General features: G+C 35.5%; 1 protein-coding gene and 2 long non-coding RNA genes across 5 annotated transcripts in view; 1 reads left to right on the top strand and 2 right to left on the bottom strand.

Moving 5' to 3' along the window:
* Positions 1-1,483: 1,483 nt before the first annotated feature.
* Positions 1,484-2,668, bottom strand: LOC115236869. The gene is made up of 2 exons (XR_003884262.1): positions 2,534-2,668; positions 1,484-1,758 (listed from the first exon to the last, which is right to left on the bottom strand). It is a non-coding gene; the product is annotated as an uncharacterized LOC115236869 (long non-coding RNA).
* Positions 2,556-15,835, top strand: LOC115236865 (TRPL translocation defect protein 14). 2 transcript variants are annotated; one of them, XM_029809585.1, is made up of 10 exons: positions 3,020-3,059; positions 5,489-5,556; positions 6,271-6,308; positions 7,148-7,185; positions 10,611-10,739; positions 10,823-10,895; positions 11,169-11,569; positions 11,824-12,031; positions 12,435-12,616; positions 12,928-15,835. In XM_029809585.1, exons 1-10 carry the CDS (start codon positions 3,020-3,022, stop codon positions 13,257-13,259), a joined length of 1,509 nt encoding a protein of 502 aa, XP_029665445.1. In that variant the 3' UTR covers positions 13,260-15,835. The 2 variants fall into 2 exon arrangements, with proteins under 2 accessions (XP_029665446.1, XP_029665445.1); XM_029809586.1 differs by lacking the exons at positions 6,271-6,308; positions 7,148-7,185 and having other exon boundaries at positions 2,556-3,059.
* The window catches only part of LOC115236868, a 116,209-nt gene continuing 109,769 nt past the window's right edge, over positions 15,023-21,462 (bottom strand). For both annotated transcript variants that reach the window (XR_003884260.1, XR_003884261.1), the window contains exons 4-6: positions 20,597-21,353; positions 18,028-18,364; positions 15,023-17,947 (exon numbers count right to left, since the gene is read on the bottom strand). This is a non-coding gene — a long non-coding RNA (uncharacterized LOC115236868). The remainder of the gene's footprint in view (positions 17,948-18,027; positions 18,365-20,596; positions 21,354-21,462) is intronic.

The raw sequence follows: 21,462 nt of genomic DNA on the forward strand, positions 1-21,462 counted from the left end.
ATACTTATTTTTATTTCTTTAAGAATCTTTATAATATCATCAAACTCGTGGGCTTGGCGACGAGATATTTCTCGATATCCAAATATAACAAACGCGAATAATATCGAAAAATATTATTAACCGCGCATTATTATCTTACGCACTGATCTGGAAAAGCGTTATCGAATTCACATTTCATATTTGTCTCCGCAGTGCCTATTAATAAAGGGCGATGCTCGCTAAATTGTTCGTTGGACGAATCAAAAACTTCTTTAGGGGTCTTAAATACGATAACAATTTCTCATGCACATATTTTACATTACAATTTACTCTTCATGATACACTGCTTGAAAGAATTAGGAAATTACTTTTTAAAATGTCTGCATATTTTAGAGTATATAATATTTTGAAAGCTTCTCTCTCACATAAACAATATTTTGTTTTTAATTAGCATATATTTACATATATAAATATGTATATATTTTAATTTTCTATCATTGATACTAATTTATTCGAAATATCTTCAAAAGAATCTTTTCATTTTTTTATGGATATCTTTAAGGCGCTTTCAACTCGAGTCTTTTTTATTTTAATGGATATTTATCCACTCTTGTCTTTTTTTATTGTTCCCTTTTTTCCCTCTAAATAAATGTTATTGCTTTGATTGTCGTCTCTCGAAATGTTGTTTCACATATGAATTTAAATCTTTATTGCTCGAAGAGTTGACATGAATATATGTGGACTAAATAAGTCTTTAATTATTTTGAGCAGTGTAACATGCATTGCAATAAATTCTCGGTGCTATTTACTTAAGACTTATTAACATTAGTTGTACATTAGTTGTACATTATTAACTAATAGAGAAATTGTAAATATAAAAATATATATAAGAAAGAGGAATACAGAAAAATCGAATCTTCTGATTTAGGCGATTTTATTTTATGAATCCGTATCACAAAAAAAATGTTTCTCAACATCGTAATTAAAAAATCATCATGAGATATAAAAAAAACGTATAAATGACAATAAGCAAACTAATTATGAGGAAAAAAGAAAATAAACAATTTACTTGTTCATGGTTTTTAAATTATTGACATTTTCGTTTAGTCAAAGTCTTTCTTTCTTTAAAAAGAAATCCAGTGGATCAGTATCCGTTCTCGATTTTTATCAACGAACCTCGATCATGTGATTGTCATTCGTCAAAATTACAAAAAAAGACGAGATCTTCCGAATCCGGAATGTACTCCTCTCCCGAGTTTTCTAATCAACAATAATTCTTGAATATCAATAAAAAGTAAAAATGTCGAAAAAAAATTCAAGATAATTCATTTGTTGATATTTTTTTTGCATGTCTAGAGAAGAACTATAACAATTTAAACAAATTTATATTTGCAGCGATATAAAGAGGACAGTAAATATTATTTGAGACTATTAAGTCACACACGCACACATTAAATATTACCTGATATTATTTAAGAATTATAACGCATTAATATAAACATAATATTTTAACATATGTATATTGTTACATGTTGCCATTATTTACTGCATGATTTTAGTAAATCAAAAAAAAGTATAACAAAGATGTTTTACGTATCATTTAGATCTATTTCACACTTTTATCTTGTTCAAGAGTAGAGGATAAAAAAAGACGAAACTTAGTGAAGCGTGCTATCTGTACCAAGACGTCATTTTTATTGCGGTTGCTCGAACGAGAGCGATAAAAAGATGCGCGCATTTCTTCTATTGAGATATTTTGCTGAGTAAGTTTCCTGTCATCTGAAATAAGAAGAAATCTGTTTTGTATTATGTATATGTGTAAATACGGATCTTGAAAATGGCGCACAATATTTCGACAAATTTATCGTTCCTTGTCATGTATACAGGAAAGCGCCGATATATCGTAGGAAAATGTGGAGACAAAGAAAACTTCAATTTTTTCTCTCCAAAAGACATTCAAATATATATTACATAATCTCTCTCTAATAAATAATAAAGACTCGATAAAAATATTTGCAATGAATATTATATATTATATATATAACTAGATGTAAAAAAGATAGAAAATTTTTATTTCTATTTAATATATGATTATGCAACCAATTTTCATACACGATTTCTAAAATATTTTTATATTATGACTGTTGGTTGAAGAAGCCAAAACAATTTTTTTGCCGATTGATTTATTATATAATCTGGTTATATCTATCTTTCAATCAAATGTAATTGACGTACGCATCATACACTTATGAGGATTCCCGATTATATGTGCATCGTCCTACGTTCAAGATACGAATATTCGATAGAAAATTTTATTTTTTAGAGACAAAAATAACGTTAATCAGTGTTTTTAAGAGACACGAATACTCTTATCAATTGTAAGCCTAATTTTGGACCTAAAAATATATATGTATAAATAGCAATACAGGAAGGCGGGTTTGAATTTGGCGCGAACGTCAGTGTCGTTGTGTCACACAAAGTCGTCACTTCCGGTTCCGGACGGTGAAACGCGCGTGACTTCGCGCGGCTCGTCGCGACCAGCTGCGCAACTCACTTCAGAGGCCTGCGAGCAACGGAGCGAGGCGGACGCGTGCGTTTGTTATGTCAAAAGTCGCACGAGTAGACTGATTGTTACTACGTATCCCTTCGACGGACCTTTAAAAGAAGGAACGGATTCTGACCGAGCGTTAGTTACTCGCCGAGTAACTCGCCTGTAAGACACTCTTCACCGTCTTCGTCGTCGTCGTCGTCGTCGTCGTCGTCGTCGTCGTCGTCGTCGTCGTCGTCGTCATCATCATCATCGCCGTTTCCATGCATCGTTCAAGCACGCGGCCGAACACGCGCCGACTCGGGATGCACCAGGTATTTATGTAGTACCGACCATCGCCGCCTTAGGGTATCGCATATTCGCCCGCGCATCCACGTCTCGCCGGAAGAACGAGGGTCTCGTCGAGGAAGCGCGAACATAGTCGTCATCGTCAAGAGGAAGAGGAGGAGGAAAGGAATCGGTCAAAACGGAAGTAGGACCGTCGTGGCGACGATGGATCAGAAACGCGTATACAAGATTGTGCTGACCGGAGGTACGTAACAGAGAATACAATATATCGTTTCACGTGTTTTTTTCGATTTGAAGTTAGATTAAGTGCGCAATTCGTCAGGTCCATTTTAGGGGTTTATGTTTGCGAAAGCGAGTGCACGTACGAGGGTAAATATACGATATAGAAGAGCTTCCCCTCCTCTGACATCGATTTTTTTTTAAACGCACGTATTTCATGTATATTTAGAAGGCTTATTTCGAATTTTCTATATATTTTTGTGTGTGTTTAGATTTGAAAATTAAGCTTGCTCTCTCTCATTCAATTTTTTTTAAATTTAAATAATTTTATATTCTTTTTCGAATAAAATATATAAGTTTCAAAAATAAATCAGCGATCTGTCTGTTGCGGGTCTGTTGCATATTTATCTTTGTACAATTTATTTTTGATTTATATTTTCAATATTTTTTATTCCTCATTTTTTGTGTAGTCATGAATCAGTTTTGAATTTCATCTCTCCCTCCCCTCTCTCTCTTTCTCTGTCTCTGTCTCTCTCTCTCTCTCTCTCTCTCTCCATTTATTTATACAGAAATTTATCTGGTGTTTATCTATAATAATTTTTATTATATAGACGCGTTATATATATATCATGTTACGTCTTCTCTTGAATCAAATATTCAGTTAAACTATAGATAGGCGAAAAAAGCTCTTTATATGCACTGATTTATATATATTTCAATCTTACAGAAAAAATATATCAAACAATATTTTTTAGAGATATATAAGCATGAAAATTATTGACCGGCGTGGATGGGGAGCACGTGGCACGCTCGGATTCCTTTTCGAGACACGATCGTTTGTGTCTCAACTTAAATGCGAGAGAGAAAGAGGAGAGGCATGCTTTGGTCAAATTATATTATTATGAGACAGCATCGTGCAAAAGAATCGCGAACATTCCGTTTTTTGCAGTCAACTGCGAACTTGTCCCTCGCGTTTTATGTTATCACAGCCACGCAGATGTCGATCGATTCCATACGCTACGCAGAACACGCGGCCGCGACTATATACCGGATGATTCGAGAGAAGGGAATGCCCTGCATAGATAGACTTTAGTTATAAATTTTTACCCACTGTATTATACGGAAAAAAAAAAAATTTATAAAAAATGTTATTCTCTCATTATTCATCATTTATATTTACTTATCAGATTGTTCATATTTTATTTACGTTTTATATTGCATCGTTGCACGTGTAATTCTTTGAATTCCGAAAATTTGACAGGTAAGAGACTTATCGGCGCTCTATCATTTATTAACTTAATTGTTGGCGCTAAATATGAAGGAAGTACTGAACTTTGCAGATGTTTTGCATTCCCTGAATCACACGGTCCTATTTTTCTTGTCTCGCGATAAGCCTCGATAAGTTCCTTTATATCTGTTTTGTCGAAAACCGTTAATGATCGAAAATGGCAAGGAAAAACGATATCGATAGCCTTCGTGGAATAGCCTCGTTTTATCGTAGATGACGCCTTATCTTTTGGCGGGCAAGACGAATTTATCATCGACCCACGTGATGTAACGAGGGAAAGATAAAAAAAAGGATTGAGACAATTAACTAATATAACGATACAAATCCACGAAATTTCGAAGTGTAGACTCGTTAATGTATCTCTTTTCATTTCGTCGCAAATTTAATTTTCAGTCGCAATCGCGAAGATGATACGACCGTAATGTTCGAAGAATGGAGAAAAGTCTGTACTGTCCTCTCTCGATTAAACTTTATTTATTTAAGTACACCGATACGCGCGACTGAGACGAGATTTACATTACGAACGAAACAATGAACGAAGCTGTTGCTCGAGCGAAAAGAGAAAACGAAGATAAATCTTACAAGAGCAGTTTTTTTTTATATTTTTACATTTTTCATATTTTTCGAAAATAATTCAGCTGTTATTATCGAGAGATCATTTTGCTGCATTTTTGGTGGAAAGAACGTAGAGAAAGTGGAAGAAATTGTCTGCAATTTTTGAATTTTTTATAGTATTTGATATATGATTGGTTACTTTTTGACAATATACAGGGTCGGAAGAGATTTTTAAGTAAGGTCGGAATTTTTCGGCCGGATGGCAGTCGTGATTTATTTTGAGACTCTGTCATGGTGAGTCTGTCTAATTCGTCATCGCCTCCTCGTGAACATGATGCGTCACGTCGCGTCGGGTTAATAGCCGTGTCGGCGCACACCAATTACATTCAATTTGCCTTTTATTGGCCGTCTGCCTTTTCGTATGCTCGTCATTTATCTTACGTAATGAGAAAACAAAAAAGGGACGGAATAATATCAAAGAGCGATATCGTAAAATGGAAGTTTCACGTGCAAATATTCGATATATCGACTTTTCGAATTCATTCTTCTTTTGCAATGCGAAATGAAGAGATAGAATGAATTGTCTAATGCATTTGTGTTTGCGATTGCAGGACCATGTGGTGGCAAAACGACCGGGCAGACCAGACTGTGTACCTTCTTCGAGAACATGGGCTGGAAGGTAGGTAGAGATTCTTCGAACAGTAACTTCGCAAAAGATTTCCTTCGTGAAAGGAGATAAAAAAGAGGGGAATCTTGTTCTCCTCCTCTTCTTCCCCCCTGACTGATTTGCTTTTCTCTCCGAGCGAGAGACTCGCTCGATTCCGCGGATTAGTTTGGAAATATTCGATATCGCCGTATAATAGTAACTGAACCTATATAGGATCGTCCTTTATTGATGGTATATAACCGAGAGACGGGGATGATTTTACAATCCTGTATAGAATATACTATATGTACCTACACACAGAAACCGTTCGATTGTCGCGTGCTGTATGACAATTCGAGTCAAGGATAATATATTGCGGCGTAAACTACTTTTTTTCTATAGCTAGAGATTCTCTACTTCGTCGTATTAAATCGCATACGACGACAGTCGATATAATCGGACGTATAGGGTGATTTTAAAATAGCAATAGTCGTTTCAAACTTTTTCTTTTGACCGATTTTTAATGTCGATTCCTCCTTAGAAAAAAAAATATAATCGAGATAATTATATAAGTTTTAATTTTGCAATTAGATGATATGTACATATAAAAGTTTCTTGGCGAATTACCAATTTCGCTAGCCAAATAGAAAATTCGAGGAGAGAGGAAAGTGAAAACGCGATCTAGTTTCGGGGGGCTCTTACGCTTCGTTGTGGATTCGATAGAGCGGTGGTTGTCTTCTTTTTCAGGTGTTCCGTGTCCCCGAGACAGCGACCGTGCTGCTCAGGTATGCAATTACACGATCACAAATTTACAAAAAAAAAAAAAAAAAAGTAAAGAGAGAAGCCGGAACGAGAGTCACGCACGGGCGATTACGGTTTTCTTTCGTATTAACCCTGGAATGCACCCTTGAAATAAAGATTTGCAAAAACTCAAGAAATCGAGAGGAAAAATCGAGGTCGAATATTAAAAATATATGAGGGTAGAAAAATATATGAGGGTGGTCTTAAATTAATTTGTAAATGTTCGAGAAAGGGAATATTATAAATGTGAAAATATATACGAAATGTCAGCAGGGTCTCGTATATTAAGTTTCACCCATTCCAGGGTTAAAAGAAATCTCTTTTGAGATTGAAATGAAGCCGTTCGCGTCTCGCATTCTCGTTCAGTTTGCCGAGTATCGATTGTATCGCGAAGAAAAATTCGCGAAACGCACACGCTTCCAAGAGTATAAACACCTTTGTTAAGCGAGCGTGCAGTAATTTGCATCTGATTTGCATCTCGCGTTGAGCGAGTTACGTGAAAATTAAACAGTAAATTGCATCATAGTCTCGAGAGAATATAAAAAAAAAAAAAAAAAAAAAAAAAGTCAATTTTACTGATATCGAAAACGATCGAAGGCGGCGATATAGCGATAGCGAGAGATACTGGAGATGATTTAAGATAAATCCGCGTATAATATAACAGCAATGAAAGCTCCTTAAACACCGTTGCAGTTGCAGCTGCAAGTTAAGATCACAATCCTCTCTAACGTCATTTCGATTAAACTCAATTAAATAAACGCATATCACAGCGTGCGTTCTATACAATTGTCTCATATTTGCTGTCTGCTTTTTTCCATTTCAGCGGCGGCATCAAGTTTTCAGACCTGAACGCGGAAGAGGGTAAGTCCGCAGATTATACCCCTTTTGCATCCCCCCAATTTCCCATCATCCCTCCCTACACTTCAGCGAAGCTTTCGACTCTTAACAGTGCAGGTTCGTTTCTTAAGTTTATTTATCGAGACCGTCAATCTTTTTCGCGCGTTCAAATTTCTTATCATTCTTGAAATTATTTAATGCGGATTAATAATCGTCGAGTATATTGAAACAGTTAAAAATTAAATTTCCGATAATACAAACGCGTAAATTAATGATACCGCGTCTTTAACTGTTATTTTATTTTTCTTGCGCGAAGCAAGTTAATTAATACAATTAATTAAAAGTAAATTTAAATTACTTTAATTAATTTGATGCGATAATCAGCCGATAGAAATTAACGGATCAATAAATTTAGTTTCTGCTTCTCTATCGATTAGAATTTTTCCATGAGTAAACATGAGAAAGTGTCGGAGAAATACGAAGCATTATTTCTCGCTGACCTCGAATAAGCGTGTGTAAATATTACCCCGGTAGCAAGATGGATTGCGTCAACCGTTGCAATCGCGACGTGAGAACGAACGCGGGTGGAAAAATCCAAGACGGACGGAGAGGAAAAAAAGAGTCCCAGCATCTTGATACGATGTGACAACAGTAACAACAACAAAAAAAGAAAAAACCCGTCCAACCAGTCGTATCGCGTATGAATCGCATCGGAGTCCGAAAACATCGGTCTCAGTCGGGGAACGTTCTTGTAAAATACATATATAAACGTCTCATTGCAACTAGAGCGACTATAATATATCGCGAAGGATCGCATGCAAGCTGCTCTCTCGCACAATAACACCCAATTGCATAACGTCAAAATTCTTGGCTTACGCTGGCAGCTTGGCCTGCCGTGATTCTTGATTACATCGCCTGCGAGGGACTTTGCTCCCGATCGTCAAACTTTATTATTATTATATATTATTAATAGAATCTTCTCTTTTTTTCTCATTAGTTGTCAATGATCTTTCAGTCCCTGCAGATGCGATTGTGCCAATTCTGCTTTCAATTTTCATCATCTTTTCTCTTCGAATAATTGAACTCTTGCACAAAATATTGTTCGGTTAAATTATATTGGCATCCCCAAACATTTCTTATTTTTTTAATTCTCACATATATATTATTGTATTTATATATTTTGCTGATATTTCTGAAAATTCTTTAATTCGTTTCATTTCTCTCTCATTGTATATCGAGATTGAAGGGGTTTTATAGAACGAAAATAATATGTATATGCTACACGGGACACGGGTGATATTGCTATTCGCGCTTTTGTTCGTCCTTACGTAAGACGATCGTGCTTTAATCAGCTCGCCCTTGAACGGATACGAATATCAGGCTTCCTTGGTTACGTTTATGCATAATACGTTTATCATCATTTTCGTCATTGGACACGAAATGCGTTTCGAATATCTCAGTCTTTCCGTTATATAATCTTTACAAGAGTTGCAGTTTTTTTTTTTTTCATAAGAGCTCTCTTACAAAGTAAACGGTCTCGTAATCTGATATGTATAACGTGCACAATATATACGATTTCTCTTGTTATTGTCAGAAAGTTTGTGGAAACGTGTATAATTAGTTAAATTCGTAAGACATTACTCTATATGCTGATATTTATGCGCTACATTTCATAATCTGAATTTCAATGATGAAAAGGATCAACATTTTTGAAACGATCTGATTTTTCACAGATTGTAGCAAATTGAAAGAATTGACATTTGCGATTATCGTTAAGCTGATAGATTAACAGAGTTAAATCCGTCGATTTATCTACGTCTCCGCATCGCCTCTTGGATTTGTCATTCTTTTTTTTTTTTGCGGAGACGTATTTGCCTGCTGGCAAAAAAAGAAAGATGATACATATTTGTAGAATACGGGTGCGGCAATACGACTCGCCGTATTTCTCATCGTCGACGTTATTAGATCCTCGGGATTAAAGTGTGTTTTAAGATATACAAAAAAAAAAAAAAAAACGGAAAACAACTCGAATAACATCAAGTTCTTCACATTGCAGAGATACGAAGTTTAAATTTAAATTTTTGTTTAATAAAGTTTCATCAATTTCTATATTTCTTAAAGAGAAAGTGTAATATCTTTTACGCGATTCGATCGTCGTACGTAGGAGCGAAATAATTTGACATTTTCCCGACTCGAGGATCTTTTCGGATCTGGATGACGATGTGTGTCAAGATCGATTGGTTCTAGCGGAGAGTTCGTTTCCTTCGCACGCGAAATCTTCGCGTCTAGATCGTAGGAGTGAGGCCTGCGAAGGCGAGGCGAGATGGCCGGAGATTCTGGAAGTCGATTCCGATGTGGGTGAGTCCGAGTAACCGCGCTAGAGTGTGGTCCGAGACACGATGAGACATGAGAATAAATTAAATCCGAAAAAATCCGATTGCTAAAATAAAATTTATATTAACATATTATTTATCTAGAAATTGAAATAGAATTAATATATTTATCGATAAATCTCTGATAATTGATTAAAATTTTATAACTAGGTAAGATTTTTCGATTTTTTGTAAAATTAAATTTTTAACTTTTTATTACTTTCTTTTTAATTTATTAGTTTTTCACAAGCCAATCATTAATATTTTGATGTATTATCTTCATACAGTAGACATAAAAGTTTGATCTTATCTCTTACAATTAGTTAGTCTGTTAATAGATCGCTTTTTGTGATTATTGCCCCATCATGCATCAGTAATATTATATTTTGTATTGTATATATTTTATATTTTTTTATTATTACATTTCATTGTGTCTCGGCCTTGAAAACGCAGGGCACTCTAGAACTCGCCGACGAGAGACGAATCCTCGCGCGATTTCTCTATCATAAATAAATAGGATTTATAGCATTTGATCTCTTCAGTCAACTATGGGATAGTACTATTTAGGATGTAAATCTTGTTCTGATTATTTTGAGATCATTGGTAAGTTAACATGAATAAAACCAAGGACATATGTTAAATAGAGGTTCCAAAAATTGGTGAAAAATCGCAGAATACTCGTTTCTTCAAGCCATTCGAACGAACGAGGATTGTCCGCCCGTCTCGCTAGGATATCGCTTGAAAAGAACTTTGAATAACATGATGTTCTAACAACATGTCTTTTAAAAATCTGTAAGATGCATTTTACAGACGAAAGTTGTTTAGTATACTCGCTGCAATGCCAAATGTATTATAATATTAGGGAAATTTATCGAGCTAGGCATTTGTAGATTTTTTCCTCAAACTTTAAATCTTCCTTTCCCTGTAAACGACGCAATTATATACAGGGCTAGCGCTTCAAAGCACCGCCAAAGTCCACAAAGCACACAAATCGTCCGTCTTATATAAATGACCCTTTGAAATAAACGAGAATATCTATTGTATAATATTGTATTTTCTTTCACGCGTGTGTTGCAGGGTTCAAATTTCAGGAAAATCTTCTGCGCACGATGATACAAATAGAGAACACGTTTTTTCAATTAGGTGAAAGCTGCTCGAGAAATTGCTTGATCATCTGTGATCGCGGCGCGATGGACGCCTCCGCTTGTGAGTAAACACTTTTGAAAATGATTTGATTAGTTTTTACTTTTTTTTAGTTGAGAAAAAAATTAACGAGCGATGTTTTTCAGTTATTTCGAAGGATAAATGGGAACTCATGATGGCTTCCAACGGATGGAACAACGTCGAGCTAAGAGACAACAGGTAAGATCAGAGATATGCAAGGAAAGTTTGAAAAATCCATACATCTTTGTGTTGGAGAAAATCGATAATTGGAAAATTCATCTCTCTCTTTCCTTCTGTTTCACGCTTGCATAGCTTTCAATGATATCGTGCTATATTCCCGGTTAAACCATCTATGTATATACTCGCGCGTATTATATTTTATCTTGTATTAATATTATTGTAATATTAAGCAGTATATATTTTTATTATAATGCATACTTTCACATGTGTTTTCTCTCGTGTCAACCACAGGTACAATCAAATCATTCACATGGTTTCGGCGGCGAACGGCGCAGAGGAGTTCTATTCCACGGAGGAGCACGCGTGTCGCTCGGAGGGTGTCGAGCTCGCCCGCGAACTCGACTACAAGGCCGCGGCCTCCTGGATCGGCCATCCATACTTCGACGTGATCGACAACTCGCAGGATTTCGAGACCAAAATCTGCCGAATGATCGAATGCATATGCCAGAAACTCGGCATCGATACTGGTGATCGGTTGCGTTCCAGCAGTCGCAAGGTCAAGTTCCTCGTGAAAGCACCGCTACCGGCGGATACCGAGTTTCCGGCTTTCCAAGACTTCGATGTCGTGCATAATTACCTGCAAAGCAACAATCCCAAAATGCAGGCGCGTTTACGCAAGCGCGGCCAGAAAGGTAAGCGCAATCGACGAAAAGCTTTCGTTTCTTTCTTATAAATGCTTAATCATTTTATTTATTTATCTGAAATTCGATATTATTTATTCGAATTATTTGAAAATTAATTAACTTATGCGGTTCATTATCATCGGAAAATTCGTAATTTTATTTCTTGCGTACGCGAATTAATGATTAATGATGTTATATTGGATCACCGCTACTCTACGTCGAAAAAAGATTCGTGCAACAATCTAAATTTTTTATTCTTTAAGGTCATTGGTCATATATTCACACGATTCGTCGACCGAAGATGTGCGGCCAAGTGATTGAGGTGAAAACCCAATTGACCCATCGAGACTATCTAAACATGCTGGCCCAGCGCGACGATTCGCACTTCACCATCTTTAAGCGCCGTCGGTGCTTTCTGATCAACAATCAGTATTTTCAGTTAGATATATATAGAGAACCGGGTCATCCCAGGTAAGATCGCAATATCGGTACAATTAAATAACGCAATACAAAACGCTTTTGTTATTTTCAATGATAAAATTGATTTTAAATTTATTAAAGAACAAATAGATAAAAAGTGACTCGGTAAGTTTAAGATATCTTGTACGATCGGCTTATTTATGCTGGTCTTAATAGCAATGACGTTTACATGCACAAATAATATAAAAGATCTCTATACATTGTTGCATTATATAATTAGTTTAAGATTCAGATTATTAAAGATTAAAAGCAATTTTTTTTTTGTTTTTATCTTTTCCTGAGATCATTCACTGTAATCTCTTGTTTATGCATATCTATCTCACATTTTCACATTTATGTGAAAATGAGAGAGACAAAAATATATTATTTTAAATTGTATATACACACTATGTAGATGTCGAGGCTTGATGTTACTCGAAACGTATACAGCGTTGACGGGCGATGACCTAAAGAACATCCTGCCTCAATTCCTGACAATCGAGAAAGAAGTCACTAACAACCCGGATTACAGCATGTTCAATCTTAGCTTGCGCGCAGAATGGAACAGCACTAATAAATATTGTCTCAACATGCACGGTATTGTACCAGTTATTTAAATATAATTAGATCTCTCTCTCTCTCTCTCTCTCTTTTTCTCTTTTTCTTTCTATTTTTTTTACGAACACATTCATCACACATACTTATTTTTTTGTGGATTTACATCCGACATAATCATAGATTCATACATACAGGCTGAAAAGATTTTACACCTAGAAAAGTAATTTAATTTTAACTTTTCCAATTATTTAAAATTCATATATATTCCAACTGCTTTAAATAATAACGATTATCCAAAACTAATAATGATACTACTGTATCTGAACAGCATTCGACATTTTATCTTGCAGGCATGATGCAATTGCCGGAGAATCAAGGTATCAATTTCTCGAAAAGCTTAGTAGAAATACAAAGCAACGGGCTCGATTGCAAAGCGAGCGGTACATTAAGTTCTAATTTAAATGGTCAGCAATCAAACGGTCAAGCAATCTGCAATAAGAGCATCAATGGCGTACAAAATGGTCTTGCAAACGGTAAGGCGACGTTCGCCGAGCGATATAATATAAATGGAGATGGTCGAAAACCGGAAGTTTGTAATGGCGATCCGACTACGAAGCTGGATGAAAGTTTACGAAAACTAAGAGTCGAGCCGCAGGAGAAAAGATTCGATAATAGATTTTAATGGTGACATGCCTGCGGAAAAATTAGAACGTAAGAAAATCATTCAACATGCCACTTGCGAATAATTCCGAACTGTAGCACGGACTTATCAGTATCGGCGCGGATTATTTGACTTAACAGTGTTGAGTAAATAGCAACTATTAGCCTCTGATAGAACCTCTGAAATGTCACATAGATAATATGTCTATTTTTTAATGGGGCTTGCGTGTCGTACTTAAGGAATCCTTGTGTGAAAGTTCTACGGCTGATTTTGTCAACGTCGATCGAACTTGAATCGGAATCCGATGCACTCTACTAATCTTTCGAAACATTCTTTCGAAAACATGGCGAAGTTTTTGCACGAGTTTCAGAGAAGATCAATACTTAAAAGATATACATCTATACTTAAAAGATTTTTAAATAATAGATTTTTCGCTTTAACATTTTCTTACGATTTTAAAAGACCCCTCCAAACAAATTCCAGATGAAAAAAGAATTGGAGTGAAAACACAAATGATTGAAGATATATATATATATATATATATATATGTATATCTTCAACTTTTGTATGGTCGAAAAATAAGTTTTATTGTAATTTAACTCATTACTCATCTCTTTCTAAATTTAATTTCAGAAGGAGGTGAAGAATAAGTTAAACGAAAATTAAATGACGTTGCTGAAACGAGGCTTTGGTAAATTTTCGATAAAGTCCCATTGAACGAGCAATGTCCATTGATGCACCGAGTATTTGTACTTCGCTTTACTTTATATACTAGTTTACTCTACTCTATTTTACATACCGTATCTCAAATATTGTCTATCAACTTTTGAAAGCACGAGAGAGCAATTGTAATAGAGACATGCATATATTATATCACGGCGTTCGAATACGCAAAGAAGAAATCGATTATTTCGGACAACGATTTTATCGTGTCCCAAGGAATGTTTGAAGAATTTTCTTGAAACTATCGCAAAATTTATTGGAAATCTAAGAAGTGTTAAATGTATTATCCCTTTAACTTTTATTTATATATAATGTTATGCCAAAAAAGAAATGTCAAAACATGTGTATTGAAAATTATATTCTGATGAATTGTAGCATTTTGCGACATATGCGGTCATAGAGCAAAAGTTCATCAAAAGAGCAATATTCTTTACTAAATTTCGAAATAGCATGAGCCGCAATCGAATTCGAATTCACTGATTATCAGGCGATCTATGAGCCTCTAAGCCATACAGTAATGCGATGTCGAAGCTTACAGAAATTTTAATGAGTTATCAGATTTATCAGTAAGAAAACTAAATATTAAGATACTTCGCAAAATTTTTTAAGAGATATTTTGATTTGCGGCAGTTTTGGCGCAAATTGCTCACAGATATATATCACAACTCAATCATATATACAATATGATAATTTTATGTGACGATCCTCTTTATTCTCTAATTAAGAGTAGAATTCTGAATCTCTAAATAAAGATTAGCTTATGCTTGATTTGAGCAACGGATTGAAATCGATATAATTTTATAACAATATTATTTATACTGCTCTCGAAGAGTTCCTACATATATATTTTGTATATTTATTTTTTATCTTTGTAAAGTATTTTTTGGAAATGAGTTTTTTCGAAATTTCGATTCTCTCGAGAGGAATTATGAGATCTTTTCAAGGATTAAAAGGGGGAGAGAGAGAGACGGTTGTATTCTATATATTTCCGAGCTCGCTTTTTCCTTTTTCATCAAACCAAAGTGTTACAATATTATTTCTTGTAGGGTGTTTTTCCCTAATTTTTTTTTTGTAACATCGACAAATTTTTTTGCAATTTTACATTCGTGAGTTTATATGATTCGCTTGCATCTTCTTAACCTGTACATGAATTCAGGCATCGAAAAGTTCTACAATCTGATAACTCACTCGTCAAAAAAGAAAAAAAAATATATATATGTATATAAAATGTGACGATGACGAAAAGAAGAACTCATTATTGCAATTGCGGCGAACTCTTAACGATCGAATGTATCAGTACTTAATAGGTGCTTGCCTGTAGAAATAATTAAGTTAAATGTATATAAGGTGGCGCAATCATTTTCGTCGAATCTACTATTTCTGTGATTAATTGTAATATGTGTTGTCGATGTGATCGTAAAAGATCTCGCATATATCGGATAAGAGGTTTGCTGGCAAAACGAATTGCGATAAAAATAAGAAAAAAATGATTGTGCGAGATCTCTGTATTTTGCTCGTGACCCTAAAAGCCTCGGTGATAAATTCTGCGATGACGTTTACTTTCATACGTGTCGCTCTCGCATTTTTCATTACGCCAAACCAATCATTTGCAAATTTTGCCACTGTTTAGAGACGAAGTGCCTGTGAAACATTCATTCGCGGAAATAAAGAAAAGAGAAAGAAAAAATATATGTATGTATGTATATATATATATATATATATAAATATATATATGTACAAACGCGAAAGTCTATATTTTCAATCGAGAGAATGCAATAGTGAATTATTATCAACGCGCACTCAGTTTATGTAGATAATGGGTCTGAAAAAAGCAGAACCTTGTACCCATGAGCGTCTAATAAAAAAAAATGTCACGTGCCTATCGTGTCTCATCTCTTGCCACCATATATTAAACCTGCTCAAGAGATTCTTTTTTTTCCAAACACAACAATTTTATTCTTAAACCATCTTATAACCTAAATATTACCCTTATTCCCTCTCAACATAACATTCGTTAATAATTCTTTAAAATTTTATTTATTATCACAACCAATTAAAGATAGAAATATTGTTTTATATAAGTAAGTTCACACAAATGAAGAATTAAAAATTCGTATTTTTATCATTCCTCATCTGTTTTTATTAACTGTTTAATCGAAATAAATCATTGATTACAAGACTAGCAATTACTATCAATGGTTGGAATATCGAAATAATTCAAGAAATTGCATAGTTTGAATTTACTTACAAATGCTTTATCTTTATCTCATAAAATTAAATCCAGAATTTACATTTTTCTAATCGGAGATTTATCTTGGTTATTATCCTTCTGCTTTCAAAATTTTTAAAATTTACTTTTTGATAATCTTCCGGATATATTTTTTGTGTATATATATCTATTCTACTAAATGTACTGGGTATCGAAGAAAGCATAAATTAAATGAGACAATATTTCCGCACAGTTGAATTATTTATTAGCAACTTTTTAGAAATCCACGGATTTCCCGAGCAGCCTCTTTTCAATCGTATCACATAGATAAGTTTTTGGTTTTTCACTGATCTTATATTTTGACTTACCAATATAATTATTGTTTTCCTTCCTTTAACAAATAATTAGTGTATCATTAAATATAATATGTATAACAATAAAAATGATGAATCTGTGTGTGTGTACAAAATGTAGTATAACAGCGAAAGCGATTGCGTCCAATACCCGATATATATATGTACGTAATAAAATGCCTGTTGTATATTTATAGTATAATAATAAAAACTATACGCGCGCGTGTGTGTATGCAAAATGTAGTTACATTGAAAGCGACCAATCCATTTTTATCTACGAATACATATAAAATCATATTATTTTTAGTATTTATATCATATATATTTATAGTATTTGAGAATAATTCCTATTTAATATTCAATACATGTATATTACGTAACGAGAATGTTTTTATTTTACATATATTGCGATATGTAATAGGGGTTAATGTACTTTGTAAGACTATCTACCGCTAATTTTATTTCTAAATAATTTTATTTTATTGTTTCCTCGCATATAGTATATGTGAGGAAGAGAATCTTTCTTTCTTGGTCTAGCATGTACAAAATGCATGGACCGTATCGACAGTAAGCGAGAAGCGGTGGTTTAAATACCCCGAGAGTACCAGGCTTTGGGAAATATCGACGCGGGAATCGCACGCAGATGTATGATTAATGCGGCGATATCACAACGCGCGCCGCAGAAATATTGCGCGTGCGGGGAAATTGATTCTAATAAGATCTCACGCGAAAGGGACCATCCGCCAGCGATCATTGCTATCAGTGCGAATTGTGTTTCTTACTTTGATCTCGCTCGAACTTTGATCAGACGTTATTTACGCGAGAAGTGCCGTGGTTTTAAAACAAAAATTATCTGAAAACTCGCTGAAAATACGGCCTCGCCGTATTTACTTATATACGAGATAATTTTTTCAATCTATCGGGATCAAAGTAACTCTTAAACTTTGTCATCTTACAAGAATATCTCTCTCTAAATGTATATATAAAAATAAAACATAATAGAGTGTGTGTGTGTTATCTAACTTTAAAGATAAAATGCGATGACCTATCTAATCACGATGAATTAAACTTTTATTTGTAAAACGTGTATTTATTCTGCAATCAAATCATCGCAACGAAAATGTCAAATTGTTAAATTAACACGGAGACCATTTTGCCATTCTTTAATGGCATCAAGTGTTCTCACCAAAATTATATCAATTTCGACGATTTTGAATCTCCCATTTGGGGGAAAGACCTCAATTTTTTATGAGAATTTTATTTACATGTTAATCTTTCATAGTCACATACACCTTACTCGACACGATGATCTATCGCAATTTTACGTGATGCTTTTTTCAAGTCTCCTCAAGTAACTTCCGCGAGATCATTGTTCAGCCACGTGAAAGAATATGAACGTATGTAACCGCCATCGAGTAGAAATCCTGCGGAGAAAGATAATCAATCGGGCTGTGCAGGATAAACCGGTATCTTATCAAAGTTAGCCTATCTTCGTGAAACTTACTTGCGTCCTCGTCTCCTAAGGCATCGTAAAATGACGAGAGCCGCACGAGTGCGAGAGAGAACTTTCGCCTGCGAAAAGGAAGGGAACAAATTGTGTATGTATATATGTATGTCTGTGTGTGTGTGTACGGTATGCAATGGTGTTCATGAGGTGTAGGAGCGAGAAACAGAGGGTGAAAGGGAGAGGAGAGAACTGTCGCGAGGGTGAAAGGGATGCTGGTAGACTTCGTGCTAACTTTCGCATCCGTGTGCTCGCGGCACCGCCAGAAGGAACTTTGTCGATCAGAGTTGCGAAGGAGATTCTCAGTTATGTTGGTAGTGCCACCCTGTAGATATCTCTGGAACAGAAAGGGGTGAATACGTCGTTGGTGGTATAATGCGGGATGGCTCGCGCCGCGGGGTTATATCTTCTTCGTGTTCTTTCCTGGAATCATTTCTGGCGATTCGATTGTCTCCGTCAATACGATGTAGCGATTTATCTTTTAAACATTGAGAAATAGCACAATTTCTATCAAGTTCTTGTGATATAAGTATACAATCAATTTTATATCATAATAACTATTAGGACCAAAATTTAATTAAATCTACTTTATACAGCGTAATCAAATCTAAGATTTCATTTATATGACGTTATTAAAAATAAAAAGAAAAAATTATATCAGAGGAAAAAAATAAAGTAGAAGTTCTCAAAAAGATAGTTTTAAGATGTGCGAGTAAGAAAGATATAATAAATGACATTTAATGAAAATATCGGAAGAATTGATATATTCATTATAATTAATCATGTTATATCATAATTCATCTTTCTGACATACTTGAGGTATATGAGGCTTTTTATGGCAGAGTAGTACTTTTAGCATCGCTAAAGAACTTGGAGATGATCGTAAGAGTCAGCGAGGGAGCCGAGAAGTCGGAAGGTTCGAGCGCGAAATAGGTCAGAGAGAAGGATAATTATCTATTTCTCGGCTCTATTACACCTAAAGTACCGGCTAAGGAGGAAAAAGCTAGTAAGGAGCACGGTAGACACAAAGAGGCAGCAAATCACTTTAATTTTCAAAATCGTTATAGCCGTTAAACCCGATGAAAGTTTTCAGCTGCACTCGTATATGGTTTTAAGCAGCGGTACAAATTGTGCGAAAGATTTTTTCTATTTGTATTATAATGTGTGTACAAGTTTAATGACATCTCCTTTCCGCACACTTCAAGCTTTTATAAAAATCGCAAAAATAAAAATTATGTTAATATATAGGGTGTTCCAGGCCTGCTAATAACAGATACTTGAGATTATTTGGAGATGATTTTTCCTCAGCAAAAATGTCGAGAGAGGTCCTTATTTTTTGTAAGTTTCCAATTTTTTCCATCATGTATCTTTGTAACTAAACCTTAAATTACAATTCCCTCTCTATTTTAAATTCTATCATTCCCTCTCTATTTTAAATTCTATCAATGAAATTACCTAAAGAATGTAATTTTAACTTTCTATAAAGTTTAGTTTGTAAAAAGTCCTCCTTTTTGAATCAACATTTTGGAAAAATCATTTCCAAATGATTTCCAATCTCAAGAATCTGTTACTAGCATGTGGTACGGTTGGGATACCCTGTATATATATCGTTCAAATATTTCTATTTTTAGATTTCTTTGCTAACATAAGTTGCAAATTTAATTTCGAAGAAGGCTTCGACGAATAAATTACGATTAATCGGCCGGATTTGTCGAAAGAGGAGATCGCGGAGTGTTCTCACTCCCGCAAATTTCATTTTATTTGGCTTTTCATCTGACTGCGAGCGAGCACACGAGAGCGCGGTAACGAAGAAATATTAACGCTAAGCCGGCGAATGAATACGAATCCGCACTTTATATCTTGGAAGAGTCGGATACGACGGACGGGGTCAGAGACCGAAATAAAAGTTGATGCTTGGCTGGACGCTCGAAATGGTCAGAGGTTTGTAATTATCTGTTTCTTGGCTCCATTATACCTGAAGAACGAAGCGAACGGACACCACCGCGCGTCGCCGTGGCGAGAAAAGCGGAGAGGACTCCGACGCGGGTGGCGAACGTGACGGGAAATAAGAACAGGCCGAGTGGCAGCCGGAAATTACAGAGTCTACAAGCAGCAAGCACTGACAGTGAAACTGACAATATGTACGGAAGAGATGGGGAATAACCGGGCGGAAAAGAAGTTTCGTTGACTACTCCTGGACGATTGTACCTCTCGGACATCCTCGCATCAACAGCGAAAGATGAGAATCGATATACTTTCTGAAGAGACGAGCTTATCGCGGACATCTATAGCTATCACGACAACTTTTTCACATTTGATCATCGTGCTATAAATGATCATTAACAATAATCATCGTTACATTCGCCTATTTTAAACCTAAATAAATAATTCGATATTTATATATCTATAAATGTATTTGCACATTCAATAATAGAATTAATTTATTTCTCCTATTTTTATATTATTCTCAAATTTTTTATTCTAATTTTAATTATTATTTATTTTATATTATAAAAAAAACTTGCATATATTACATTATTCTTATTTAGATATCAGATTTTTTTTCTACCTTATACTGCTGACGTTAGGTAAATGTCCAACATCGTGAGAATGGTAACGATGAAGAAAGTATTTCCAGACACAATCGCGCTTCGTATTGGACGTGTCCACTACTCATCATTGTCACGAGTATGTTACGTTTCTTCGTAACGGTTACCAAGAAACTTCCGCTGCGGGGCGTCTAACATCCGACAGACAATTTTCTGCGGACAATTCGGCCGCAACGTCGTCCTCGTCGTCGTTGTCGTCGTCGTCGCAGATACGGCGGGGACGAGACGCGGGGAAACGATAGTTGGCTCGCTAGCAAACTCCAATCTCCGGATGCCCTCTCGAGCACACCTCTATCACAGGGGAAGGGTAAAGCAGTGTGTTCCCCCTCTTCCTCCGCGTCCCGATCGTTTCGTGATCCTAGTCCTCGGTAAGGGCGAATCTGCCTCTAACGATGCTGCCACCGCCCTCCTTTTTACCAGGATAAGAGAGAGACTGGCGGCACTTTTCTTAAATGGCGAAAAACGGGTGGGTGGTCTTTTTGATGAATCGGCGCCAAACTGCGTCCGGCATACGTAAACCCCCTCGGGAGGGAATCACGACGATCAGGATGAACGATGCGTCCTCGCTCGCGCGGCGAAGCGAGAAGAATAGCGAGAAAGAACGACGCGACGACGGGGTGGAAACACTTGGAGGGAAAATTCCGACATTTTTGCCAGCAGATGATACGTCCAGTATAGGAAATTAACCCCCCGTCGCACGTTCACCGCTTTTTATGTCTGAAAAAGAAGAAAAAATCCAAAATGTGATAGGCTGCAGGTGTGCCAGCGAACTTTCACCAGTGACTCGATTTATGATTAACATTTTTATCGTAATATAAATACATAT

The sequence above is a fragment of the Formica exsecta genome, unplaced genomic scaffold (assembly GCF_003651465.1).
Source record: "Formica exsecta isolate Colony F162 unplaced genomic scaffold, ASM365146v1 scaffold26, whole genome shotgun sequence".
Lineage (NCBI taxonomy): Eukaryota > Metazoa > Arthropoda > Insecta > Hymenoptera > Formicidae > Formica > Formica exsecta.